We start from the raw sequence: 22,846 nt of genomic DNA on the forward strand, positions 1-22,846 counted from the left end.
TATAATTAAAAAGTTAATTATTAATAATTGTCAATTTCGCATGTATTTAATAATGTTAAACATATGTCATATGTTTAACCTGAAAATTGGTAGGTCCAAAACTGTCAGATGAAGGCGGTAGGTGTCGCGTCAGTCACGCACGGAGCGAATATCAAACAAGATTTATATAAAGTTGCGAAACTGCAACAACTAGTAGTTTGTATTACCTCTAACTGAAAATTTTCGTGAATCTGGGATAACTTCTCATGATTTCTATCTCTACTTTTCTACGCCTCTCTTCTTTTTCTTGTATACGCTTCCCTTTCATCTCTTCCTCTTCTTGTTTGCGCTTGGCCATCAATTCTTTCTCTTCTTGTCTACGCTTCTCCTTCAATTCTTCCACTTCTTGTTTTCAAGACATATCCATTTCTTTATTAAATTTAGAAGATCTTGTATTTACCACGTATTTATCATTAACAATAGTTTAAATATCTTTTTAATCCCACCGCTGTCACCAATGTTACACTTCTTCGTTTTTTTTATATACATTTTGTTTATATAGTTATCTGGTTAGTTTTACTGGAAGCGAACGATTGGGGTACTCTGTGATCAAAAAATCTAGAAAGAATTGAAAGGAAATGCAAAAGCGTGATGAGGCCTGCGTTGGCGTTGGGCGGTAAAATGTGGCCGGTAAAGTGGGTTCACGAAATGAACATGAAGCTAGATGAAATCAAAATGTTACGGTTGAGTAAGACTAGAATGGACACGATCACAAACGACGTGATTAGGGAATGAACCGGGGTGAAAACAGCCTTAAACATACTTTAAGAACAAAGACTGCAATGGTTTGGTCACATCAGACGTAGGAACGGGAGCTATATAGGACCAAGGATAGATCTAAGATATATAAGTTAAGGAAAAGGCGAAGAAGGGTAAGAAATAACGACTCCAAAAAAAGTAAAAGTTGAGGAAAAGACGAAGACTATTGAAAGTTTGTAGTTTAAAACTACTGTTTTTTAATATAACATAATCCTAAAAGGGAGATTTTATATATCAAGTTATCAAAAAAAATCGTAATTAAAGTAGGTTGTGGAATTTAAATTTGAATTAATCCTGCTAAAGACCCAAACCATTTAGTTTTTATTGCATAGATTACCATAATACTGTTTTTCTGAAGGTTCTTATTGTTGTTAAAATTCTTTTTAGTTTTCTGTATTTTTTATACTGTTTTTCTCTCTTATAGTTGGAATTTTTGGTTAATATTATTACTATTTTTACAGAATATATTGATACGAATATGAAGGATTTTCCAAATGTCAGAGATTATTTTAGATGGTACAATATCTACGTTCTACCAGAGACTTATAGAGCTATGTCGTACGTGAATGCAGAATGTCACAAAACAGCACAAATGTCCCTGTTTACTGCCAGCTATGGGTCCAGATATGTTTCTTTGGATGAATTCGAATCTATCCAGAATTTAGCTACAAGCGTTGTGAGTTGTATTTTATCTTATATTTCGGGAAATCTATTTACAAGAAATAATATATTGGTGGACAGACATTCCTAATGGAAATTAAGCACTAATTACATAGCTTCTAACATATTATAATATTTCATTATTAGATTCATGTATCTTAAATTCCTTTATAGTAAAATGGAGAAAAAGATTACTGTTTTTATTGGGAATAAACAATAAATACAGTTCAAAAGAGAGAAGCAGAAAGAGAGAACCATTTCGGAAGTGGAAGTTGAAACGTCAAAAATAAACTTATTTAAAACTGTTTAAATTGTGGCTTATTCCCAATAAAAATAGTAATTGCATTAAAATGCCACAAGAAAATAGCTTCACAACAAAACTTTAATAAGATTGAGATTTGGTCACGCTTGATATCCTACTCATCTTACAAAAATCAAAATCTACCATTCAGACTTATATGTCAAGAATAAGGAGATCTTAACCATATATTTTTTAAAGATTCCAAATATTTTCAGCATTCACAAACTCTTTTAAACAACTTACAAAATCTGCAGATATTTCTTCCTGTAGTCAATATTAGCTAATGTTGTTAACCTTTGTTTTTAACCCAATTGTTATTTACCTTCCCTTCCATTCCGCCCATTCCTTACATTTTAAACACATTTTTATTATTAAAATATGAGCGATTTAGCTGTCTTACACTTCGGACGAACTCAGGAAGTTAGTTCAGTCATTATATGCTTTAAAAAGGTCACTATATTAACATTGCCTTTATATATTCTTAATATATCTATAAGCCATTCATGGGGCACTGAATCTAACGCCTTCTTTTAGTCAATAAAGGCAGTAAAAAGGTTCCAAAGGGGAAATCTTCTTCTTAGAGTGCCGTCTCCCTATTAATATTTTTATTTTTGAACTTGTTGCTCTAAACAAATCAATCGATCTGCATTGTTACCAATCACGTAGATTCTTCAACCATGAGTTCTGCCTTCAGCCACCAGATCTTCTTACTTAAATCTTTCTCTGTATTATGAGTCTCAAAATTTCATATTTTGGTCCCCTCATCACGTGGCCTAGGTATTCCAGTTTTCTGGTTTGTATAGTGGTGATTAGTTCCGTTTCTTTACCATCCCTCTCCAGTACTTCTTTATTTGTAATTCTATCAGCCCATGATATTTTTAATACTCTGCGGTATAACCAGAATTCGAAAGCCTCGATTCTTTTTAAATTGAATTTTTTTAATGTCCAAGTCTCAGCTGCATATAATAATATTGAAAGTATATAACAGCAAATGGTACTTAGTCTGATCTCCAAATTTAGATTTTTGCACGTTAAGAGTGGTTTTATTCGTATAAATGCTGATCTGGCAATCTCTATTTGCCTGTTTATTTCTGCAGTATGATCATTGATTTCATTGATCAAAGTTCCCAAGTACTGATATTTTTCTACTTTACCACGTTACCATTGATTGTCAATAGGTGATGTATATTTTGTGGTCTTTTTGTAATTAGCATGTACCTAGTTTCCTTAGCGTTTATAGTAATTCCCATCTCAGCACTATTCATACTTAAGCTTTCGATAAGATATTGTAGATCTTCTATACTCGTTGCTATGATCACAGTGTCGTCTGCATATCGTAAGTTGTTAATTAATTTTCCGTTAACGGTAACTCCCGCTTTGATATTATTGAGCGTGTTTTGGAAATTTTTTTCAGAATATAAGTTAAACCAAAGTGGCGATGAAACACATCCCTGTCTAATTCCTCTACAGATCTTCATTTCTTCTGAGTGTTGCCCATCAATTTGAACTATGGCACTTTGGTTCCAATATAATATTTGCACTATATTTATAATTTTTACTGTCAATGCGCTTGTTCATAAATATTGATATTAGTTTTTCATGTCTTACTTTATAGAAAGGTTTTTCGTAGTCAACAAAGCACAAGTGTAGATCAACGTTTACATTCCGACATCGCTGAATCAATATGTTGATGGTAAAACGTCCTTCTCGAGTACCCATTCCATTTCGGAACCCGAGCTGCGTCTCGCTAATATCCTCCTCTAGCCTTTTGTATATTCTCTTATGTATTACTTTCAGCAGTAGTTTTAAAGTATGACTCATGAGGCTCAGTGTTCTATAATCAGAGTACTCTTTTGCTGCTTGTTTTTTAGGGATGGTTATAAATGCTGACTTTAGAAACTCTTGTAGTATTATTTCCGTATCGTACACTGTATTGAATAAATCTGCCAATACTTCCAAGTTATCCTCTTCCACTAGTTTTAACAGTTCTACTGGTATTTCATCTAATTCAGCTCACTTATTGTCTTTAGAGTTTTTGATAGCATATTCGATTTCATCTATCGTGATCTTCTGTCTCTCTAAAGGATTTATTTCTTGTATTTTCTGCATTTCACCTCTTTCATCTTGGAAAAGTTCTCTAACGTACTCTTCCTATCGTCTTAATTTCTCTGGTAAATCTATTAGTAGTACTCCTTTTTTGTCTTTTATGTGTCCTTGCTGTCTATTTCGACCCATTCCAGTTACTTCTCTTAATTTTTTGTGTAGATCTTTCTTCTGTAGATCTTTTCCTTTATATTTCCTTCTTTCTTCCATCTGTAATAGTATTTCTTCTGTCATCCAATGTCTTTTAGCCTCTGACCTATGTTGTATCAAACTTTCTTGAGCTGGTTTCAGTAATTTGGTTTTTACATTATATATATATATATATATATATATATATATATATATATATATATATATATATATATCCTTTCTTCCTTTTCCCTCCTATTCCTCCCATTAGCATTCTTTTTGGCAGTCTCGTGTTTTCCATCCTTTGGATGGGTCCCAACCATCTCAGTCTTTGTGACTTTATGATCCCTACGATATTCGGCTCTCCATACATCTCCTCTAATTCCATATTTGGTCTTTTTTCCATATACCATTCCATAATTTACCTCCAAATATTTTCCTGAGGACTTTTCTTTCCCAGACTTGCAGCAAGACTTGCTCGGATTTGTTCATTGTCCATGTTTCACTGGCATATAATACAATAGGTCTTATTACTGTCTTATATATTCTTATCTTAGCCGTTCTAGATATGTTTTTGCTTCTTCATAAATTGTTTAGTGCAAAAATACAACGGTTACCGGCCATAATTCTCGCTTGGATTTCTTCCTTCATATTTGGTCTTTTCGTGAATGTCGCTTCTAAATACTGGAATATTTCTACTTCTTCGAATTTATATGTTTTTTCATCTGTTATTACTGTCAGATATTGTTCTTGTAGGTAATCTCTTTCTGTCCATTCCATATATTTGGTCTTTTCTTCATTTATGTACATCGCTTTCTTTCTTGCTTTCATTTCTAATCTTTTTATTATTTCTTTTAATTCTTGCTTACTTCTGGCTATCAGTACAATGTCGTCAGCGAATGCTAAGCATTGGTGTTTTCTTTGATATATAAGTCCTGACCTGTTGATTCCAGCTTCTCTGATGGTAACTTCGAGGACGATACTTAATATTAATATTTTACATTATACCACTTTTTATTTACATCCATAATTTGTTTGTTGTCAGTTAGTGTTTTTTGCATATTAACATTCACATCATCATCACCATCCAGCCTTCACTTATCACGTCCACTGCTGGACATAGGCCTACCTTAAACTCCTTCATTCTTCTGCGATTTTGTGATCTTTGTCCCCAATTAATTTTGAAATTACATGAGAAATAAATTAAATGTGAATTACCATTCACATTATTTTTTAATTCGTTAAAACAAAAGGGGAAATCCATATATGCAAATATTTCAATGTATAGGCTTCTACGACATAGTTGGGTAGGTTTTCAGTGTTCACAATATGTAACAGCGCACTTAGATTCTTACTAACGTTTCTCGGTAGAGATGGTCTGCTCAATGGGTTTCTTTCGTGGAACTCTTGTGCGCTACGTGTCAATTCGCTTACCAGGCTATCGTGCAACTCATGGTTGCCCTGCTACGTATTATGAGATTGACTTTCTTGTGTGGCAACCTCACAAATATGTATTTCATTGAGAATTTCATTGATAACTGCCTTTTGGTTGTGTATCTCGCGTTCGACTTCACTCCCAAGCTTCATATTTGGTCATTTTTTAGAAGTCCACCAAATACATCTAACACTATATTTTGCTCAGCTGCACACAAATTCTTCCTTTGCTGAGTACTTGCCCCGCACTTTCATCTTCATCTTCTAAATTATCCGTAGGTTCATTTTCTTTGATAAATACTAAATATATTACACTTTTTTTCGACAAACTCTGGCTGAAGGAACTACAAAATATACTGCTTAAGAATGACTAATTCCGTTATTTTAATATTGTGACAGTGATCCCGCCTCATTTAATTATTCTACAAAAATGTACTTATTAAGTACTTAGCCATTACCGGACATATAAAATTTTTTGTAAATTTGTATTTAGGTCAACCGCAGGAATTTCTCTTCTTCTTCTTCTTCTTCAGGTGCCATCTCCGCTACGGAGGTTGGCAATCATCATAGCTATTTTAATTTTTGAGGCAGTAGCTCTAAATAGTTATTTTGAGCTGCATCCAAACCATTCTCTCAGGTTCTTGAGCCATGAAATTCGTCTTCTTCCGATGCTTCTTCTGCCATCTATCTTTCCTTGCATTATGAGTGGCAGGATGCCATACTTCTCGCCCCGCATTACATGTCCGAGATACTGTAGCTTTTTTTCTTTAATTGTAAGTTTAACTTCCTTCTTTTTACCTATTCTTCCCAGTACTTCATTGTTCGTAACTCTATCTACCCAGGAAACCCTCATAATTCTTCTATAGGTCCACATTTCAAAGGCGTTAAGTCGTCTCATTGTATCTAGATTTAACGTCCATGATTCCACTCCATAGTATAGTACACTGTATACGTAACATTTTGTTAGGCGTACTTTAAGAGCTAATGTTAAATCTTTGCCATATAGGACCTTTTTCATTTTTATAAAATTAGAACGTGCTTTTTCGAATCTGACTTTGATTTCTGCAGTGTAGTCATTATTTTCTGTTATAAGTGTTCCTAGGTAAGTGTACTTTTTTACTCTTTCGATCTGCTGGCCTTCTACTGTCAAGATTTCGTTAGTATTATGATTGTTTTTACAAATTTTCATAAACTTCCTCTTTTTGATATTGAGCGAGAGTCCGTACTCCCTACTACACATTACTATTTTACTTATTGAGTCTTTCCAGGTCTTGTAAATTATCGGCTATTATTACTGTATCATCTGCATATCTGATGTCGTTAACTGATGTTGTTGAATTTCTCTTAATTATTTTTAAATGTTATAAACAAAGACATTATACTTTTGATAACATTTCACAAAAATAATTAATGGCGATGATTTGGAATAAGTTTTACTTCTTTTTGTGTATATCAATAATTAGTGTTCATTGACGAACCCACAAAACAAAATGTTTACTTATTTTCATAACTGAAAAATATTTTATTTTGCCAGTCCTAAGTTGAGAAAAAAGATGAATGCAAGTATTTTTTTAATAGTATATTGCGAGATTGTGTACTGCTAAAAACCATTGTTCAACCAAAATTCAACACTTTCTCCGATAATTCTATTTGAAATGTTGGATAAAGATTAGTACAACTCTGTAATGTCTCTCTAGGGCTCTATGTTACAATAAGTATAAATATCGGATTATCAGCAGGTTGGTCTTGAAATTTTCGCATAGATCTTGTCCCTTATTATACTAGTCTCCTGTTTTAGTTGACACATTTTATCAACTGTGTACCAATATATTAAAAATTTAGAAACATATTTCATTATACAACTGTTACTTTTGATATACTACCATATTAAATTCAAAAACAAAATAACTTTTTTTAGTTGTTAAAACAATTAAGGGGACCATGGATTGAGTCTATAATATACAACATTCGTATGTGTTTAGGAGATATAGGCAAAGGATGGTTTGATATAAACGAGAAAGTCTTCGAAACATACGAGATTTCCAAGTTAAAACGTTTCATGGAGTTGGTTAAGTTTAGAATGCAAGTAAGTTTGAGTTGGCTAACTTTGTAGTAATCTAGTTTTAGTAGTAGAAAACAAACATCATATATTTTATGACATTATTGCATAAACCTTAGACAACAAATATTGGCTTTTGAAAGGGTGAAAGCGCTAGATTACCGATTGCGATTTTTTTAAACATTAATTTATGGTCACAATTTGATTTTTTGTCTACTGTTGAAGTTTTTTCCCTTATATTTAAAATAAACAATATTTATATCATTTTTTTATATCAAGATCATCTTTATTTTCCCGTTTTTTTCAATTAAATTTTATAAATAAGTTACGAGATATTTGCAAAAAAGCAGTTTTGTGCACTAATTTATAAATTGTATTATTTTTTTTATTAACAAAATAAAATGTTATTAGTACATTTAAACATCGACGAATTACCGTCTTTTAAATTTGTGCGAAATTTCCCCTCGATCGGTCAAATAGTTTAAAAGTTATTTAATTTGTTTATTCCTGAGGCTAATTATTTAAACTATTGAGCTTGCCCTATGCATGATGCTAGACACATTTAGCAAATTTCATAGGATTCTTTAGGCCTTAGACTATTTTAGAAGTTAAATGCATATTTCGTTTTCATCGAAATTATTTACAAAATAAACGTGTGAAAAAGGGGTATGTTTTTTACTTATAAACAATTGTAATAACTTCTATATTTTTCAAGCTACAGACTTGTTCGTACAGCCAATGGATAACTGGTCAAAAAACTCGCATTTAAAAAAAAGATAAACCTTCAATGACCAATAGGGACGAAGTTAGTGACTATTTTTTTTAAATCATATCTCCATTGTTTATAAACATTAAGAAGTAAAATTTGCACAAATTTTGAATGAAAATCTAAACTTTATATTGAAACTTATAGTTATAAAATTCATAAATTTTTTCGAAACTTACAGCCTTTCGAAACGAAGTTACTTTCGAAAGATCGACATAGGAAAGTGGAGGGGAAACTGTTTTAGCTCCTCGCTCCAACATTTCGTCAGTCTCAGTGTAGTGGCTTTAGAAAGCAATACACTTATACTTCTTTAAGTAAAATATTTTGTTTTTTGAACAAAAAAGTTTTAACTAAACGTATTTAATTACTTTTTGATTGAAAATTGTAAGTAATATTTAAAACTATTGAATGAATAATTAATTAGTTTCAACTTGTATAATCAGTGAAAAATGTTTACTATCAATTACAAATGTGGTTAAGTAATAAGTTAGACGCTTGTGCCTATGGTTGGAGACAAAGTGCCACTGGTTTTGAACCAATTCATACTTTAGATAATTTAATTCTCGAAGAGACATTAAAGCACATTACATGCAAACGCACCACAGGTTGCAAAACTAGTAGATGTGGGTGCAGAAAACGTGGTTTAAATTGTACGAACTTGTGCATAAATTGTACTGAGGAAGAAGCAGAGGAGAAAATATGCTGCAACCTCGGTACAGTTACGTTTGATGACGACAGTGATTCTGAAGATATATATTTATAGACTGATTTAATAAGTGAAGACAAACAACCTGCAACAAAAATGTTCAGAGCTGACAGTGAAGTCGAATGAATGAACCAAATTTTAACATTTAAACCAATTTATGTAAAGAAAATAAAAAAAGTAAAGTTCAATAAACATTGCAAAGACAAGTGATGAATAAATCGACTTATTTTATCAAAGCAGTAAAGCAGATTAGATTAATATTGTATATCATATTTGTACGAAAAATAGAATAAAAATCAATATTGTTAATTATAAAAATACAAAAAATTATAATTAATATAAGGAATATATTAATACATTATGTAAAAAATTACCTGAAATTTATAATTTATACAATATATAAGTATTATTACATCACTGATATAAAATGAAAAATATATGTTGAATATAGCTACCCCAGAATAAAAAAAGAGGCTTCCAGCTGCAACGGAAGCCAAGATAATGTAAATTTTTCCTTCCTACGTGTTTGCAATTTGAAGTTCCGATGTCGAAAAAATAAAACGGAGCTGAAAAAGTTATCCTCTTCACTTTCCTGTGTTGATCTTTCGAAAGTACCTTCGTTTCGAAGGGCTGTAAGTTTCGAAAAATTAGATCAATTTTATAGCTATAAGTTTTAATATAAAGTTTAGATTTTCATTCAAAATTTATGCAAATTTTACTTCTTAATATTTATAAACAATGGAGATATGATTTAAAAAAAATAGTCGCTAACTACGTCCCTATTGGTCACAGAAGGTTTTTTTATTTTTAATGTGAGTTTTTTTACCAGCTATCCAATGGTTGTACGTACAAGTCTGTAGCTTGAAAAATATAAAAGTTATTACAATTGTTTATAAGTAAAAAACATACCTTTTTTTTCAAATGTTTATTTTATAAATAATTTCGATGAAAACGCAATATGCATTTAACTTCTGAGATAGTCTAAGTCCTAAAGAATCCTATGAAATTTGCTAAATGTGTCTGGCATCATGCATAGGGCAAGCTCAATAGTTTAAATAATTAGTCTCAGGGATAAACAAATTAAATAACTTTTAAACTATTTGACCGATGGAGGGGAAATTTCGCACAAATTTAAAAGACGGTAATTCCTCGATGTTTAAATGTATTAATAACATTTTATTTTGTTAATAAAAAAAATTTATAAATTAGTACAAAAAAACTGCTTTTTTGCAAATATCTCGTAAATTATTAATGAAATATAATAAAAAAAACGGGAAAATAAAGATATTCTTGATATAAAAAAATGATATAAATATTGTTTTTTTAAAATATAAGGGAAAAAACGTATAGATAAAAAATCAAATTGTGACCATAAATTATTGTTTAAAAAAAAAAAAACGCAAGGTAAAAATAGGAGTATCTTTTCATCTTTTTTTTTTAACCAGACTGGGCTAATATTGAAATTAAGAATGGTCTTGGAAAAAAAAATTTTTTGCTTAAAATACATAAGTTTATGTATCTGCATCCTATTAATAATTATACAAAGTTTATTACACTTCACTTAATTTGTGAAAAAAATTAATACGTGAGGTGAACCCGTTAAAGTGTGAACTGGTTTTCAGTTAGATGATTTTTATGACATATTTTGCATGATTTAGGAGACGTTAGTCTTAGACGTTAGAGACGAAGTCATGATATTTTTTTCCTAGAATGCTTACGGACTTTACTACATATACTTAAATTTGGACACGTTCGTAACATCAAATGTGGATTATGTTAATTTTTTTAAGTATCCATGGTTCACACTTTCCCGTCAATTTGGGGTAAGTGTGACAATGGACTTTAGCTTACAACAGCGTGTGTTATTTTTGGGGCAAGTGTAAATAATTTAAAAGTGCAAGAAAAAACGATTTTTTTATTGTTTGAAAAATTTTAATTTATTTATTTTTAAGCAAATCACAAACTTTTTAAGATTTAAAGGTTCAACCCGACAAAATTTACGTCAAAAGTAAAATAATCCATTCTGTTTTTACCGGGTTCTGGTAAAGTTTTTACGATATCGTCTTCAACTATCATATCCGTGTTTTTTATATCAGGCCAAAAAAGGTGTTACTACTCTTTTTATGTCCTAAAAAGCAAATTTTCCATTCATTTTCACTCTTATCAATTCTTCCAATAAAATGTTTAATATGTTTTTTAGATGTGTACTCTACAACAACCCAAATACCCAGCACGATTTGAGTCTTTCCCAACTCTCAAATTGTTGGCACGTCTTTCTCAATTATTTGCTCGTTTTCTTCAAATATTTCAGGATCTTCTTCAAAGTCAACATATTCTACCAAATCTTCTTCCGATTCTGAGCTACTAAAAGTTTCTTCTCGTTTCTTAATCCTCTTCGGTTCTTGAATTTTTGCTTCTGTTTTCTTTCTGTGTTCTTCTTCTTTTGTTTGTTTTTCTATTTCTTTTATTTTCTTTTTATTTTATTTGTTCTTTCCATCTTTTTAGGCTTTCAGGGTAGCTTTTTTAAACCCGTTTTTGATAATTTCTACGGTTAGTAGTTAGTCAAATATAATGTAAAATGTTAAAAAACGAAACTTTTACCTTTTATAATTTTTTTTAGAAGTAACATCGAAGTAACATCTCACGAGTAATCGGCAAAAATATGAGCGCAAAGAGCAAAAATTTTCGATTTTTTTAGATTTTGTTAAATAAAAAATTCACCACAACGTTTATGACTGGCGCATATCATGATCATTGATACAAGGTACCTCCTGAACTGATACCAGCAAAAATAGACTCATATGGAAAATATCCAATTTAAAACAGATCTTGGACTATCGACTTTAATTCCAATTTCGTATTTTATATAGAACGTTTTTAAGTATATCATCTTTAACTTGAAAATCATAATTGATTTGACATACTATTTAGTTAAATAAAGCACTGACAGCTAATGGTTCATTAACAAAGAGTTCTTTATATGACCTAGTTTTGTTGCAATTGATCGACTCGTTAATTAGGCTTCTTTGTTTTTGCTTTTTAATAGAAAATACCATATTTTCCGTATTTTTTTCCGTATTCCTTTTTATCGAGCATCATTATCTTCCACATAATACATTGTGGTACAAAAGGTAGGTACAAAAAAAAATTGGAGACATTTTCAGATTTTAAGTACAATTTGAGTCCTCAAAATTTGTAAGGCAATTTGCATCTACGATATTGGCCTTTAAGTGCGGTCAAGTATGTTAAACGCATTATCAAAAAATGCATATATATATATATATATATATATATATATATATATATATACAGTGATAAGTGTCTTACCACCCGGCTTTTTAACGTAAGAGATAGAAAACACAGTTACCTTGTAAAATAAAAAGAGATGAAACTCGTAGAGGTGAGAAATAATCGATAGAAACCTATAATTTACATTACATTACATTACCACTATCGATAGTCTCACACCTTTAGACGTTAGCTTCGAGCTAAATCACCTCGGTCATTATTATTATGTGTAACGTCGTATGTGTGACGTATTTCCATTTTTTAATTTTGCATAAAGTAAAAACTGATTGACCACAATAAAACAAAAATGTGAATAAAATAATTTAATTAATAGTGATTATTTAATCTAAAGTTTTAAATTATTAACCAGGATAATTTCCACTATGATTTGAACAGCAGCAGAACAATAACCCAAACTGTCACTAAATAATTATAAAAGTCTGGTGGATCAGAGTTCAAGGCACGATGTTCTCATCCAGGCGCTCAGGGTTCGAATCCAACATGGAGGTTTTACTTTTTTAAAAATTAAAATTTGAAATTATGCAGATATTATATCGTTTTGCTTTAAATCACCGAACATTTATTTCAGTCTTTAATAGAAGTGTTTATAGTAAAACATGAAAATCTTATTGAAAAAACAATGTCGTACTTTCGAAAATAAAGTAAAAATTCTTCATTCAAACATAAAACAACGTTCTAAATAAATGTACTTACAAAAAATGTTTGAATAGGTAGAAATTTTATAAAAATATTCTAAATAAACGTATTTTATTCTAATGAAATGTATTTACAAAAAATGTTCGAATAAGCCTCCATGAGCAGCAGAACAATAACCCAATCTATTATAAAAGTTTTGTCTAACATTAGTTAATGTTTCTGGACTAATAACTCTCATTGAATCAAAGATCTTTTCTCTTAATTCTTGGAGAGAATTAGGCCTATCGTCTTCAATTCCATATAGTTTGGGCTTGATATATCCCCACATAAAAAAATCACAAGGTGCAAGATCAGGTAATCTTGCAGGCCAAAAAATATCTTCGTGACCACTAATCAATCGATTAGGAAAAGTCGCACTGAGATATTCACTGACGATGCGAGAATTATGTGCAGGACAACCATCGTGTTGAAACCATATGGAATCGAAAGGTATTGGTAAATTACGAAGGGCTAGGACAATTTGATTTTGCAGAAGTTCCAAGTATTTCCGCCCAATCAACATACCGTCTATAAAAAATGGACCAATGATATGATTTCCTATTATGCCTCCCCAAACATTTACTTTTCGAGGACGCTGGGTACGAGCGACATAAATCTGACGAGGATTTCCTCGAGACCAATACCGAGCATTCATTGAATTGTGTCGGCCATGCAATGAAAACGTACATTCATCGGTGAACTAAAAAATGTTCATCTTGATGTGAAATTTCCATTGCAGTTTGACAAAATTCTAAACGTCTATATTAATCCCCAGGGAATTGTTCGTTGGATTTATGAAGTTTATAGGGACGGTATCCATGTCTTTTCAAAATTTTACCTACTCTAAATCTTGTAATTCCATATTGTTCTCCGAGACGAGATGTTGATTGGGTAGGATTTTGCTCAATACTTACACAAATCAAAGTGTTCCTTAGTTCCAAATCTGGATTTACCTCCTTTCGTCTACGAACTCCTCTTGGAGCGAACACTGATTTAAAGTAAAAAAAATTACGGAAAATAGACTGAATTGTTGATCGTGCTGGAGCCGGCCTATTTGGAAACATATTTACAAATTGTTGTCTAATCATGTTGTCTGATAATCCATTCACATGCCAAACAACAATTTGCACTTTTTCCTTGACCGTTAAAACCATTTTTACGAATTGTTTTTTTAATAAAAAGTTTCTGTTTACCGTGCAAAAACACTTCTCGATATGTTATTATTTGATGGCTGAAGGCTTGATGATTTAGTTAGCTGTAAAGCAGGCAGCTGTTCGAGCGCATCCATTCCAATGTTGTAAATTGTTTTGAAAATCATTACCTGTACAGAGGAATTGATATTAACACTGAGAATTTAGTGATGGATTTGACATTAAACAGTCTTCACCGGATTATTTTGCATTCACAACTGAAGACTGTAAAACTGGAATTGAATTTGAATTATTTTGTATTTCTATTTTATAACATTGGAATAAGAATAAATTGTAAATAATGAGTTTTTCGAAAACTTGTTACCTAATATGTATCATATTTTTTATTATTTTTTGATTGAATAAAACAAAAATTTTATCCTTGGTGTGAATTGAACCCCAACCTTCTTGTCAATAGACCACGTCTCTAACTATTACACCAATTCCACATACAATAATTGTTTTCGGACAGAACATACCTACCTTTAGTTTAGTCAAATATTTCAGTTGAGTTCTTTTTATTATTAACTAGCTTAAAGATTTATAATTTAAAATCGCTACTAATTAATGTGTTTTACTATAATATATCTTAATTTATTCAATCATTTATTCTAACATCAGAAATCATTAAAATAAAATATTTTCGAGGTCATCCGTATAATTATGACTGAAGTCAAATAGCCACGTCTAAAACTAGTTTATCTCGTACTATCTCACAACTTAATCTATCTTCTATCCTTTCCGCTATATTGCCGGGTGGTAAGACACTCATTACTGTATATATATATATATATATATATATATATATATATATATATATATATATATATATATGAAAGTAAAAGATTGCATTTCATTTCAATCGGAACTCCACCATTGCTCTACACATGTTTCGAGTTATTCAACTCATCATCAGGAGCACTTGTGGAAGTTCAACTGAAATGAAATGCAGTCTAGTATTTGGTTATTATAACCAAAATAACAGCCAGGTACGCTAGCAGCGACATCTATACGAAGTAACAAGAAGTCCAGAGACCTCTCTGATAGTAAATTAGGTGAACCGCAAATTCAAAGCCTCTTACTAGAGACTTTTAACGACGCTAGAAGTATCTTTTTACTTCAACATGCATCTACGATTCACCTTTGAAAATTACTATCTTTTTCGCTCTTTACGTAGAGAAAGACGTTTAAATGAAAGTAAAAGATTGCATTTCATTTCAATCGGAACTCCACCATTGCACAAGTGCTCCAGATGATGAGTTGAATAACTCGAAACACGTGTAGAACAATAGTGGAGTTCCGATTGAAATGAAATGCAATCTTTTACTTTCATTTAAACGTCTTTCTCTACGTAAAGAGCAAAAAAGATAGTAATTTTCAAAGGTGAATCGTAGATGCATGTTGAAGTAAAAATATACTTCTAGCGTCGTTAAAAGTCTCTAGTAAGAGGCTTTGAATTTGCGGTTCACCTAATTTACTATCAGAGAGGTCTCTGGACTTCTTGTTACTTCATATAGATGTCGCTGCTAGCGTACCTGGATGTTATTTTGGTTATAATAACCAAATACTAGACTGCATTTCATTTCAGTTGAACTTCCCCAAGTGCTCCTGATGATGAGTTGAATAACTCGAAACACTAGTTATAGTCGTTGACCCCATAAGCCAATACCCTAAATCCGATGCGTCAGCACCTGAACTATGATCGATCTGTATATAAAAGTGCAACTTGCGAATTATTGTTTTATTTTCCAATGTGTAATATATTTCATTTAATTAATTATTATTTAGTCTGATTTGAAACTTTGTACAGTGAAGTCTGATTTCAATATTGTAACTTTTAAGAACGCAATAAAGTTCTCTCGCATTTGTAAATAAAATAATTATTTTTTAAAAATCGTCCCTGAAGGGCAGAAACTATCAGTCACGTGTAGAGCAATGGTGGAGTTCCGATTGAAATGAAATGCAATCTTTTACTTTCATTTAAACGTCTTTCTCTACGTAAAGAGCGAAAAAGATAGTAATTTTCAAAGGTGAATCGTAGATGCATGTTGAAGTAAAAAGATACTTCTAGCGTCGTTAAAAGTCTCTAGTAAGAGGCTTTGAATTTGCGGTTCACCTAATTTACTATCAGAGAGGTCTCTGGACTTCTTGTTACTTCATATATATATATATATATATATATATATATATATATATATATATATATTAGTTCAAAGCTAACTGATGTTAGTTCTCTTCCAACATCTAGAAGAAATCTAACGTGACAATGGCAAGTGTGACTTTGCCGAAACATCGACAAAACAATGGTTTTTTCTTTTAAATTAGAGTTATTGAAAATCGCAGTACACCTATTATTACTATAAAATATAATTAACTCTATAGAAAATTTATCTATTTATCACGCACTTTCAAAATCATTTAATAATAATTAAATCTTTCACAATTTTAGCATACCCTTCGATTGTTGGTGGAAAATTCTTTAAATACCTTTATAACTTTGGTAGAAACTCCTTGTTTGACTTGTTTACAAGTTGGAGAGGACTATGAATGGGGCACTGATTTAATTAACAGTCCTTTCATATCCAAGACGCAGCCAATATTCAGTTTACAGTTAAAAATGCAGGAATCTGGAGCATATTATTCGACAACCCCAGAAAATTTTCAGGTAATTTATACTTTTCAAAAATAATTATGTTTTAAATAATAATTTTATTTTAAATATATGTTGTGATTACATCACAAATTCTAAAATAAATTATTACTAATAATTTGCCGTTTGTTATGAACAATATTCATATAATCTCTTTGAGCTACTAAGATTTGACCCATTTTCTTTTATTTTAAAAAAATTATATTATCGGAATAAATTAACTGCCTAATCCATTAAAGCAAACAGTAACGTCTATAAACATTTTATTTTTTTAATACAGTGCAGGTTATAAAGAAAATACCCTTTATCAAGATTCTACAAATGCCTTCAACAACTCAGGAGGGAATACCTTAGCCTCATATATGCTTTAAGGGTATTAGTTATCCCACAGGTACCTGTTTATAAAAACACAATTACAGATAGATTTCCATCGATGTTTAATTGTGGAAAAAAATTGGATCCTCCATTTTATCATCGAGTAAAACCAATGTTAATAAGCTTTCACACACTAATTAAACCCACTTACAATATCCCTAAAGTCAGCAAACACATTTTACCATAGACAATTGCTCTCTCTGATTATAACACAATTATAATACAAACATTTCTGCATTCAAGAAATGTGACACGTCAGCAAAAATCTATAAACAGAACAAGTTAGAGATATTAATTGGTTTCAGTAATTACATCCTTATTTTCACCGACGCATCTAAATCTGCAGAGTAGGATCGGCTTTTACAATAGATAACTAACTATAACAGTTCCTACCAGCTCCCTCTCCAAACCTCCACATTCTCCGCTGAGCATTTTAACGTTTGTCAACGCTTCTTCTTCTTGAAGTACCTATCCGTTCCGGATGTTGGCGATCATCACGGCTATCTTTACTTTATTTATTGCAGCGCGGAACAGTTCAGTGGTAGTCGTGTTATACCACTTTCGTAAATTTTGAAGCCAGGAAATGCGTCTTCTTCCCGGTCCTCTCTTACCATTTACTTTCCCTTGGAGAATCAGCTGGAGAAGGCCGTAACGTTCTTGATTTCTCATTACATGTCCTAGATATTCCAACTTTTTAGTTTTGACGGTCATGAGAATTTCACATTCTTTCCCCATTCTACGCAGGACCTCCACATTAGTAACTCTGTCAACCCAGGATATACGTAAGATGCTATAACACCACATTTCGAAAGCTTCGAGCCGATTCATAGATGCAACAGTCAGTGTCCATGCTTCCATTCCGTAGAGCAGAACTGTGAATATGTAGCAGTTCAATAGACGGCATTTTGTTTTTAATGATATGTCTCGACTGTTGAAAATGGTTCTCGTTCTAACGAATGCTGCTTTTGCTTTTATTATTCGCTGTTTAATTTCTGTTGAGTGGTCCCATTGGCTATTTAAATTGGTGCCTAGATATGTATATTACTCGACTCTTTCGATATTCTGTTGGTTGCTTGTAAGATGAGCGTTTAGTATTGGTTTTTTACTAATTGTCATAAATTTGGTTTTCTTTATGTTAAGAGCTAGTCCGTATCTCTTGCTGACTTCTGTTATGCGATTTGTTAATATCTGTAAGTCATTCAGATAATCGGCAAAAACTATAGTGTCATCTGCATATCTAATGTTATTCAACCATTCACCGTTTATTAGTATTCCTTTCTCACAACCGTCTAAAGCTTCCTTAAATACCCATTCAGAATAAATGTTGAACAACAATGGAGACAAAATACAGCCCTGTCGTACTCCACGTTCTATTGCAATTTTATCAGTTAACTGGTCTTCTATTTTGATTTTGGCCATTTGATTGTAGTAAATGTTTCTGATAATTCTAAGTATACAGTATATAGCTAAGTATACTGTACAGCAAAAAGGGCCTCCCGTGTTCCCAGAGCATCACGAAATCCGAATTGTGTTCTTGTTAGTTGTTCCTCACATTTTGTGTATATTCTTTTGTGAATGACCTTTAGAAATGTTTTAAGTAAATGGCTCCTAAGGCTTATAATTCTATAGTCTTCGCACTTTCTCGCATTGGGTTTTTTTGGAAGATTTATAAAAGTTGACACTAACCACTCTTGATGAACCACGCCCGTATCATATATACTGTTAAATATATTTGTCAACCATTTTATGCCATCATAGTCCATAAGTTTTAAGAATTCTGAGTGAAAATTATCAGGCCCTACTGCTTTAAAAATCTTTGGTGCTTTTGATTGCAACGCACATGACATTAAATACTCTCTAATCATTAACGATTTCTTGAGTCCATTAACAGCCTTAAAGCAATCGTACCCAGGCATCCCGTCTATCTCGGCTCTATGACATCTATAATGCCTGTTCCTCCCAAGGACAGGCATTATAGATGTTATAGAGCTCATAGCATGGCTGAAGTGGAACTATCATATGGCCAAAATAAATGACGGGCGCCAAACGCATATAATTACAGTGTGGAGATCACGGGGTGTTATGTAAAAGAGACCTAAAATTGGCACTGAGGATCCGCCTACTTCGCTGCTACGTATTCTCGGTCTTACTTTATGGTGTCGAGTCCTGGACTGTGAATAAAATCGATCTAAATCGCCTTGAGGCTTTCAAAATGTGGTGCTATAGAAGAATTTTAAAAGTTTCCTGCGTGGAGAAGATTCGAAACTCCACAATACTAGAACGAATCAGCAAGATTACTGAGATCATAAAAAGCATCAAGCAGAGAAAGCTGGAGTATTTCGGACATGTAATGAGAGGTCCCAAATATAGGTTGCTTCAAAATATCATGCAAGGAAAAATAGCAGGCAAACTCAGTCCAGGACGAAGAAGAACCTCATAGTTAAAGAACGTGCGAGATTGGTATGGTGTTGATACAAGCATGCTATTTAGGGTGGCAGTGAATAAATTTAAGATAACTATGATGATAACCAAAGTTCTGAAAGGACAGGGTACATGAAGAAGAAGAAGGGTACATCACGAGCAGAGAGAAGAAGCAGAGGTAGACCACCTTTTTTTTCGTCTTTATAGAGGGGAGGTCTGGAATCTTCAAAAAAATCTTCACTCCAGGACGCCGCCTGACTGACCTTAGTGCAGGATTCGTTCTTCGTACTCCCGGCGATAGTTCCCGAGCTACTTTAAAATTCCCACTCGTCACTGAGTCTACGCCAAACGTCTACCTGCTAAATCAGGCCGGCATCACTTCGGAAGCACTACCCCCATTCATTCATTCTTCATCCATTCGCATCCATACTGCATTTATCAGCAAGGAGGCTCCCTGTTTTGTTCCAGGTAGTGCGTCGAAGATCCTCATCGCTCCAAAGTACAGCATTACCCCCAGTACGGCATCACTCCCAGACGGGTATTTCTTCCTTCCCCACAGTCTGACTCACGCATTCTAATTCATACAGTCTGATCCACTTTTCTACCTTTAACTTCCAGCATATTTCCCTCTCACCTTTGTCGTTGGTTCAGCTGTCTTTCTTCCTCTTCTTTTTTCTTCATCACTGCACGTATATAGTTGTGTACGCTAGTCTAACCTGTTTTCTTTTCAATAATTCTCCCAATCATCTCTCTCGCTGTAACAAAATTCACACCTGTCTCTCTTTCCATTCTGTTGCTTCCTACTATCCATCACGTATAGAGGTAGACCACCTATACGATGGACAGATGACGTCATAAGAATCGCTGCTGGGAATTAGCTATAAGAAGATCGCGTACATGATATTAAATGGAGCACAAAATACCAAGTAAATGGAACTCCTCAAGTATCCATTATCAGCGCAACCCTTTTTCTGATTGTAATGAACAAAATATTAACACATCTATTTCAATTTGTTAAAGCAAAAAAACCTGCAATGTGCATTAAACCTCCTAGAGAATTGGTCTAAATATGTGGGAATACAATTCTTTATAACCGAGACAAAGTGTATATTATTCTCAAAATAGGGGCAAATTCAGATTTGCGAATGTTTGGAAATAGTTTAAAGTATGTTGAGCATATAGAATTTTTAGGAATGAATTAAATATTGCCAAATTGGTCTTAATGAAATGCGAAGTTTGTGTACCAACAATTGGAGATCAAGATTAAAACTTGATTATGGATTAATTCTTTACTTTTTTACAAAGAAAAAAGTAGTTTATGAACTCGAAATTATACAAAATATAGCATTAAGAATAGCTACAGGGACTTTTAGTACTAGCATAATTGAAAGTCTGCAATGTTTAACGGGCCAATCACCTTAAAATTTAGATGAACATATCTTTCGTTAGCTTACGCTTCAATCATTCAACAGATTAAGTAATATCCCCCTATTTCGAAGGTACTTCTTCTTCATGTGCCTTGTCCGTTCCGAACGTTGGCAATCAACATGGCTATTCTGACTTTGTTTACGGCAGATCTGAATAGTTCAGCAGATGACAATCCGAACCATTGCCGCAAGTTTTGGAGCCACGAGTGTCTTCTCCTCCCTGGACCCCTTCTGCTGTCTATTTTCCCTTGAATGATCAGTTGTAGTACTCTATATTTATTATGTCTCATAACGTGACCCAAGTATTCCAACTTTCTTTTCTTTATACTTATTCCTACCTCTCTCTCTTTACCTATCTCATATTGTCGAAGGTACTTACCTATCTCATATTGTCTCATAGTATTCAATTTTCAAAATTGTTCGATGAAACTAAAGCTCTATCTCCAAGCTGGACCATACTCCTATACAATGTGCTCCAACTTTTAATATAAGTAACGAAATCACTAAAGCTGTGATAATTACTAATTTTCTGAGATCATTACATACAATAAGCCAGCTGTATACAAATAATTTCATATTACAAGTAACGCTATATAATTCAACAGTTACATCTTCTAAACCAGAGATTCCCAAACTTATTTAAACCGCGACTCCTTTTTGCTAAACAATTTGTTCGCGACCCGCCAATTTCCCCCACTCATTTATTCAATATTATTTTACAGAAATAGCGTGCCTAATTTACAATTATCTGATGGTTTCTCAAATTTAATTTTACTTTACTGTTGTAAGTTTAAATCAAAAACAATTATTTTATTTTAATAAAATTATTTTAATGATTGCGATCTGTCCCACTAGTAATTAGTAGTAGGTACTTCTGGCAGAATAGCATTTACAATAAAAATAAATAATAAGAAGTCGACTGCACATTGTACACCGCGACATATTAGCTTGTGTCTACATCGCAAAACTCTTCCATGATAATCGCGAAAGCGCTCGCTACTAGATGGCACTCTGAAACGTTCTCGTAGCCTCGTTCTGGCTTTATATAAGCGGCGATGCGCAACGAAACCTCAGTTCGAATCCAAACAGCCTATGGTGGCGAAAGCGGTGTTGAGTAATGAGTAAATATTTTACGACTTACGTATTCCCGTTTACGTATTTACGTCTACGATAAATTATAAATTATGGATAAGTTTTTAAAAAGAAGTGCAGAACCATCTACATGTGAAAGTGGCAGTAGCAGCAATAAAAAGAAAAACAGATTCTACATTGATAAATATCTTAAATATGGTTTTACCGTTATTTCCAATAAACCACAATGTGTTATTTGTGGACAAGTCTTGTCAAAAGAAAGCATGAAGCCATCAAAGTTACTTTGACATTTAAATAGCAAACATCCAGATAAAAAAGACAAGCCCGTAGAATTCTTTGAAAGAAAGCTAAACGTCCTTCACAAACAGCAAGACAGTTTTCCGTTGGCAGCCACTACTAATGAAAAAGCATTATTAGCAAATTATAAAGTTGCTTATTGTGTTGCCAAAACTAGTAATCCGCACACAATTGCTGAAAATCTGATTTTTCCAGCAGCTCTTGAAATGGTACATATAATGTGTGGGGAAAGAGAGGCTGCAAAATTAAATACAATACCTCTGTCAAATAATACTATCCAAAGAATTAGTGATATGGCAGAAGATATTCAAGCGCAAGTTGTGGAAAATCTTAATAAATGCACGTACTTCTCTCTTCAAATGGACGAATCCACAGATATATCTAACTGTGCCCAATTCATTACGTTTATAAGATATGATACAAATAATGGCATTCAAGAAGATATTTTATTTTG

General features: G+C 32.5%; 1 protein-coding gene across 2 annotated transcripts in view; it reads left to right on the top strand.

Moving 5' to 3' along the window:
- LOC140449818 (dynein axonemal heavy chain 1-like) overlaps positions 1-22,846 on the top strand; it is a 1,063,244-nt gene that overhangs the window by 54,154 nt on the left and 986,244 nt on the right. For both annotated transcript variants that reach the window (XR_011951893.1, XM_072543176.1), the window contains exons 7-9: positions 1,260-1,474; positions 7,344-7,511; positions 16,580-16,795. Coding sequence is in view for 1 of the 2 variants with exons in the window: in XM_072543176.1 (XP_072399277.1) it covers positions 1,260-1,474; positions 7,344-7,511; positions 16,580-16,795 (599 nt within the window). In the remaining variant the exon portion in view is untranslated. The remainder of the gene's footprint in view (positions 1-1,259; positions 1,475-7,343; positions 7,512-16,579; positions 16,796-22,846) is intronic.

This window comes from Diabrotica undecimpunctata, chromosome 9 (assembly GCF_040954645.1).
Source record: "Diabrotica undecimpunctata isolate CICGRU chromosome 9, icDiaUnde3, whole genome shotgun sequence".
Taxonomy (NCBI): Eukaryota; Metazoa; Arthropoda; class Insecta; order Coleoptera; family Chrysomelidae; genus Diabrotica; species Diabrotica undecimpunctata.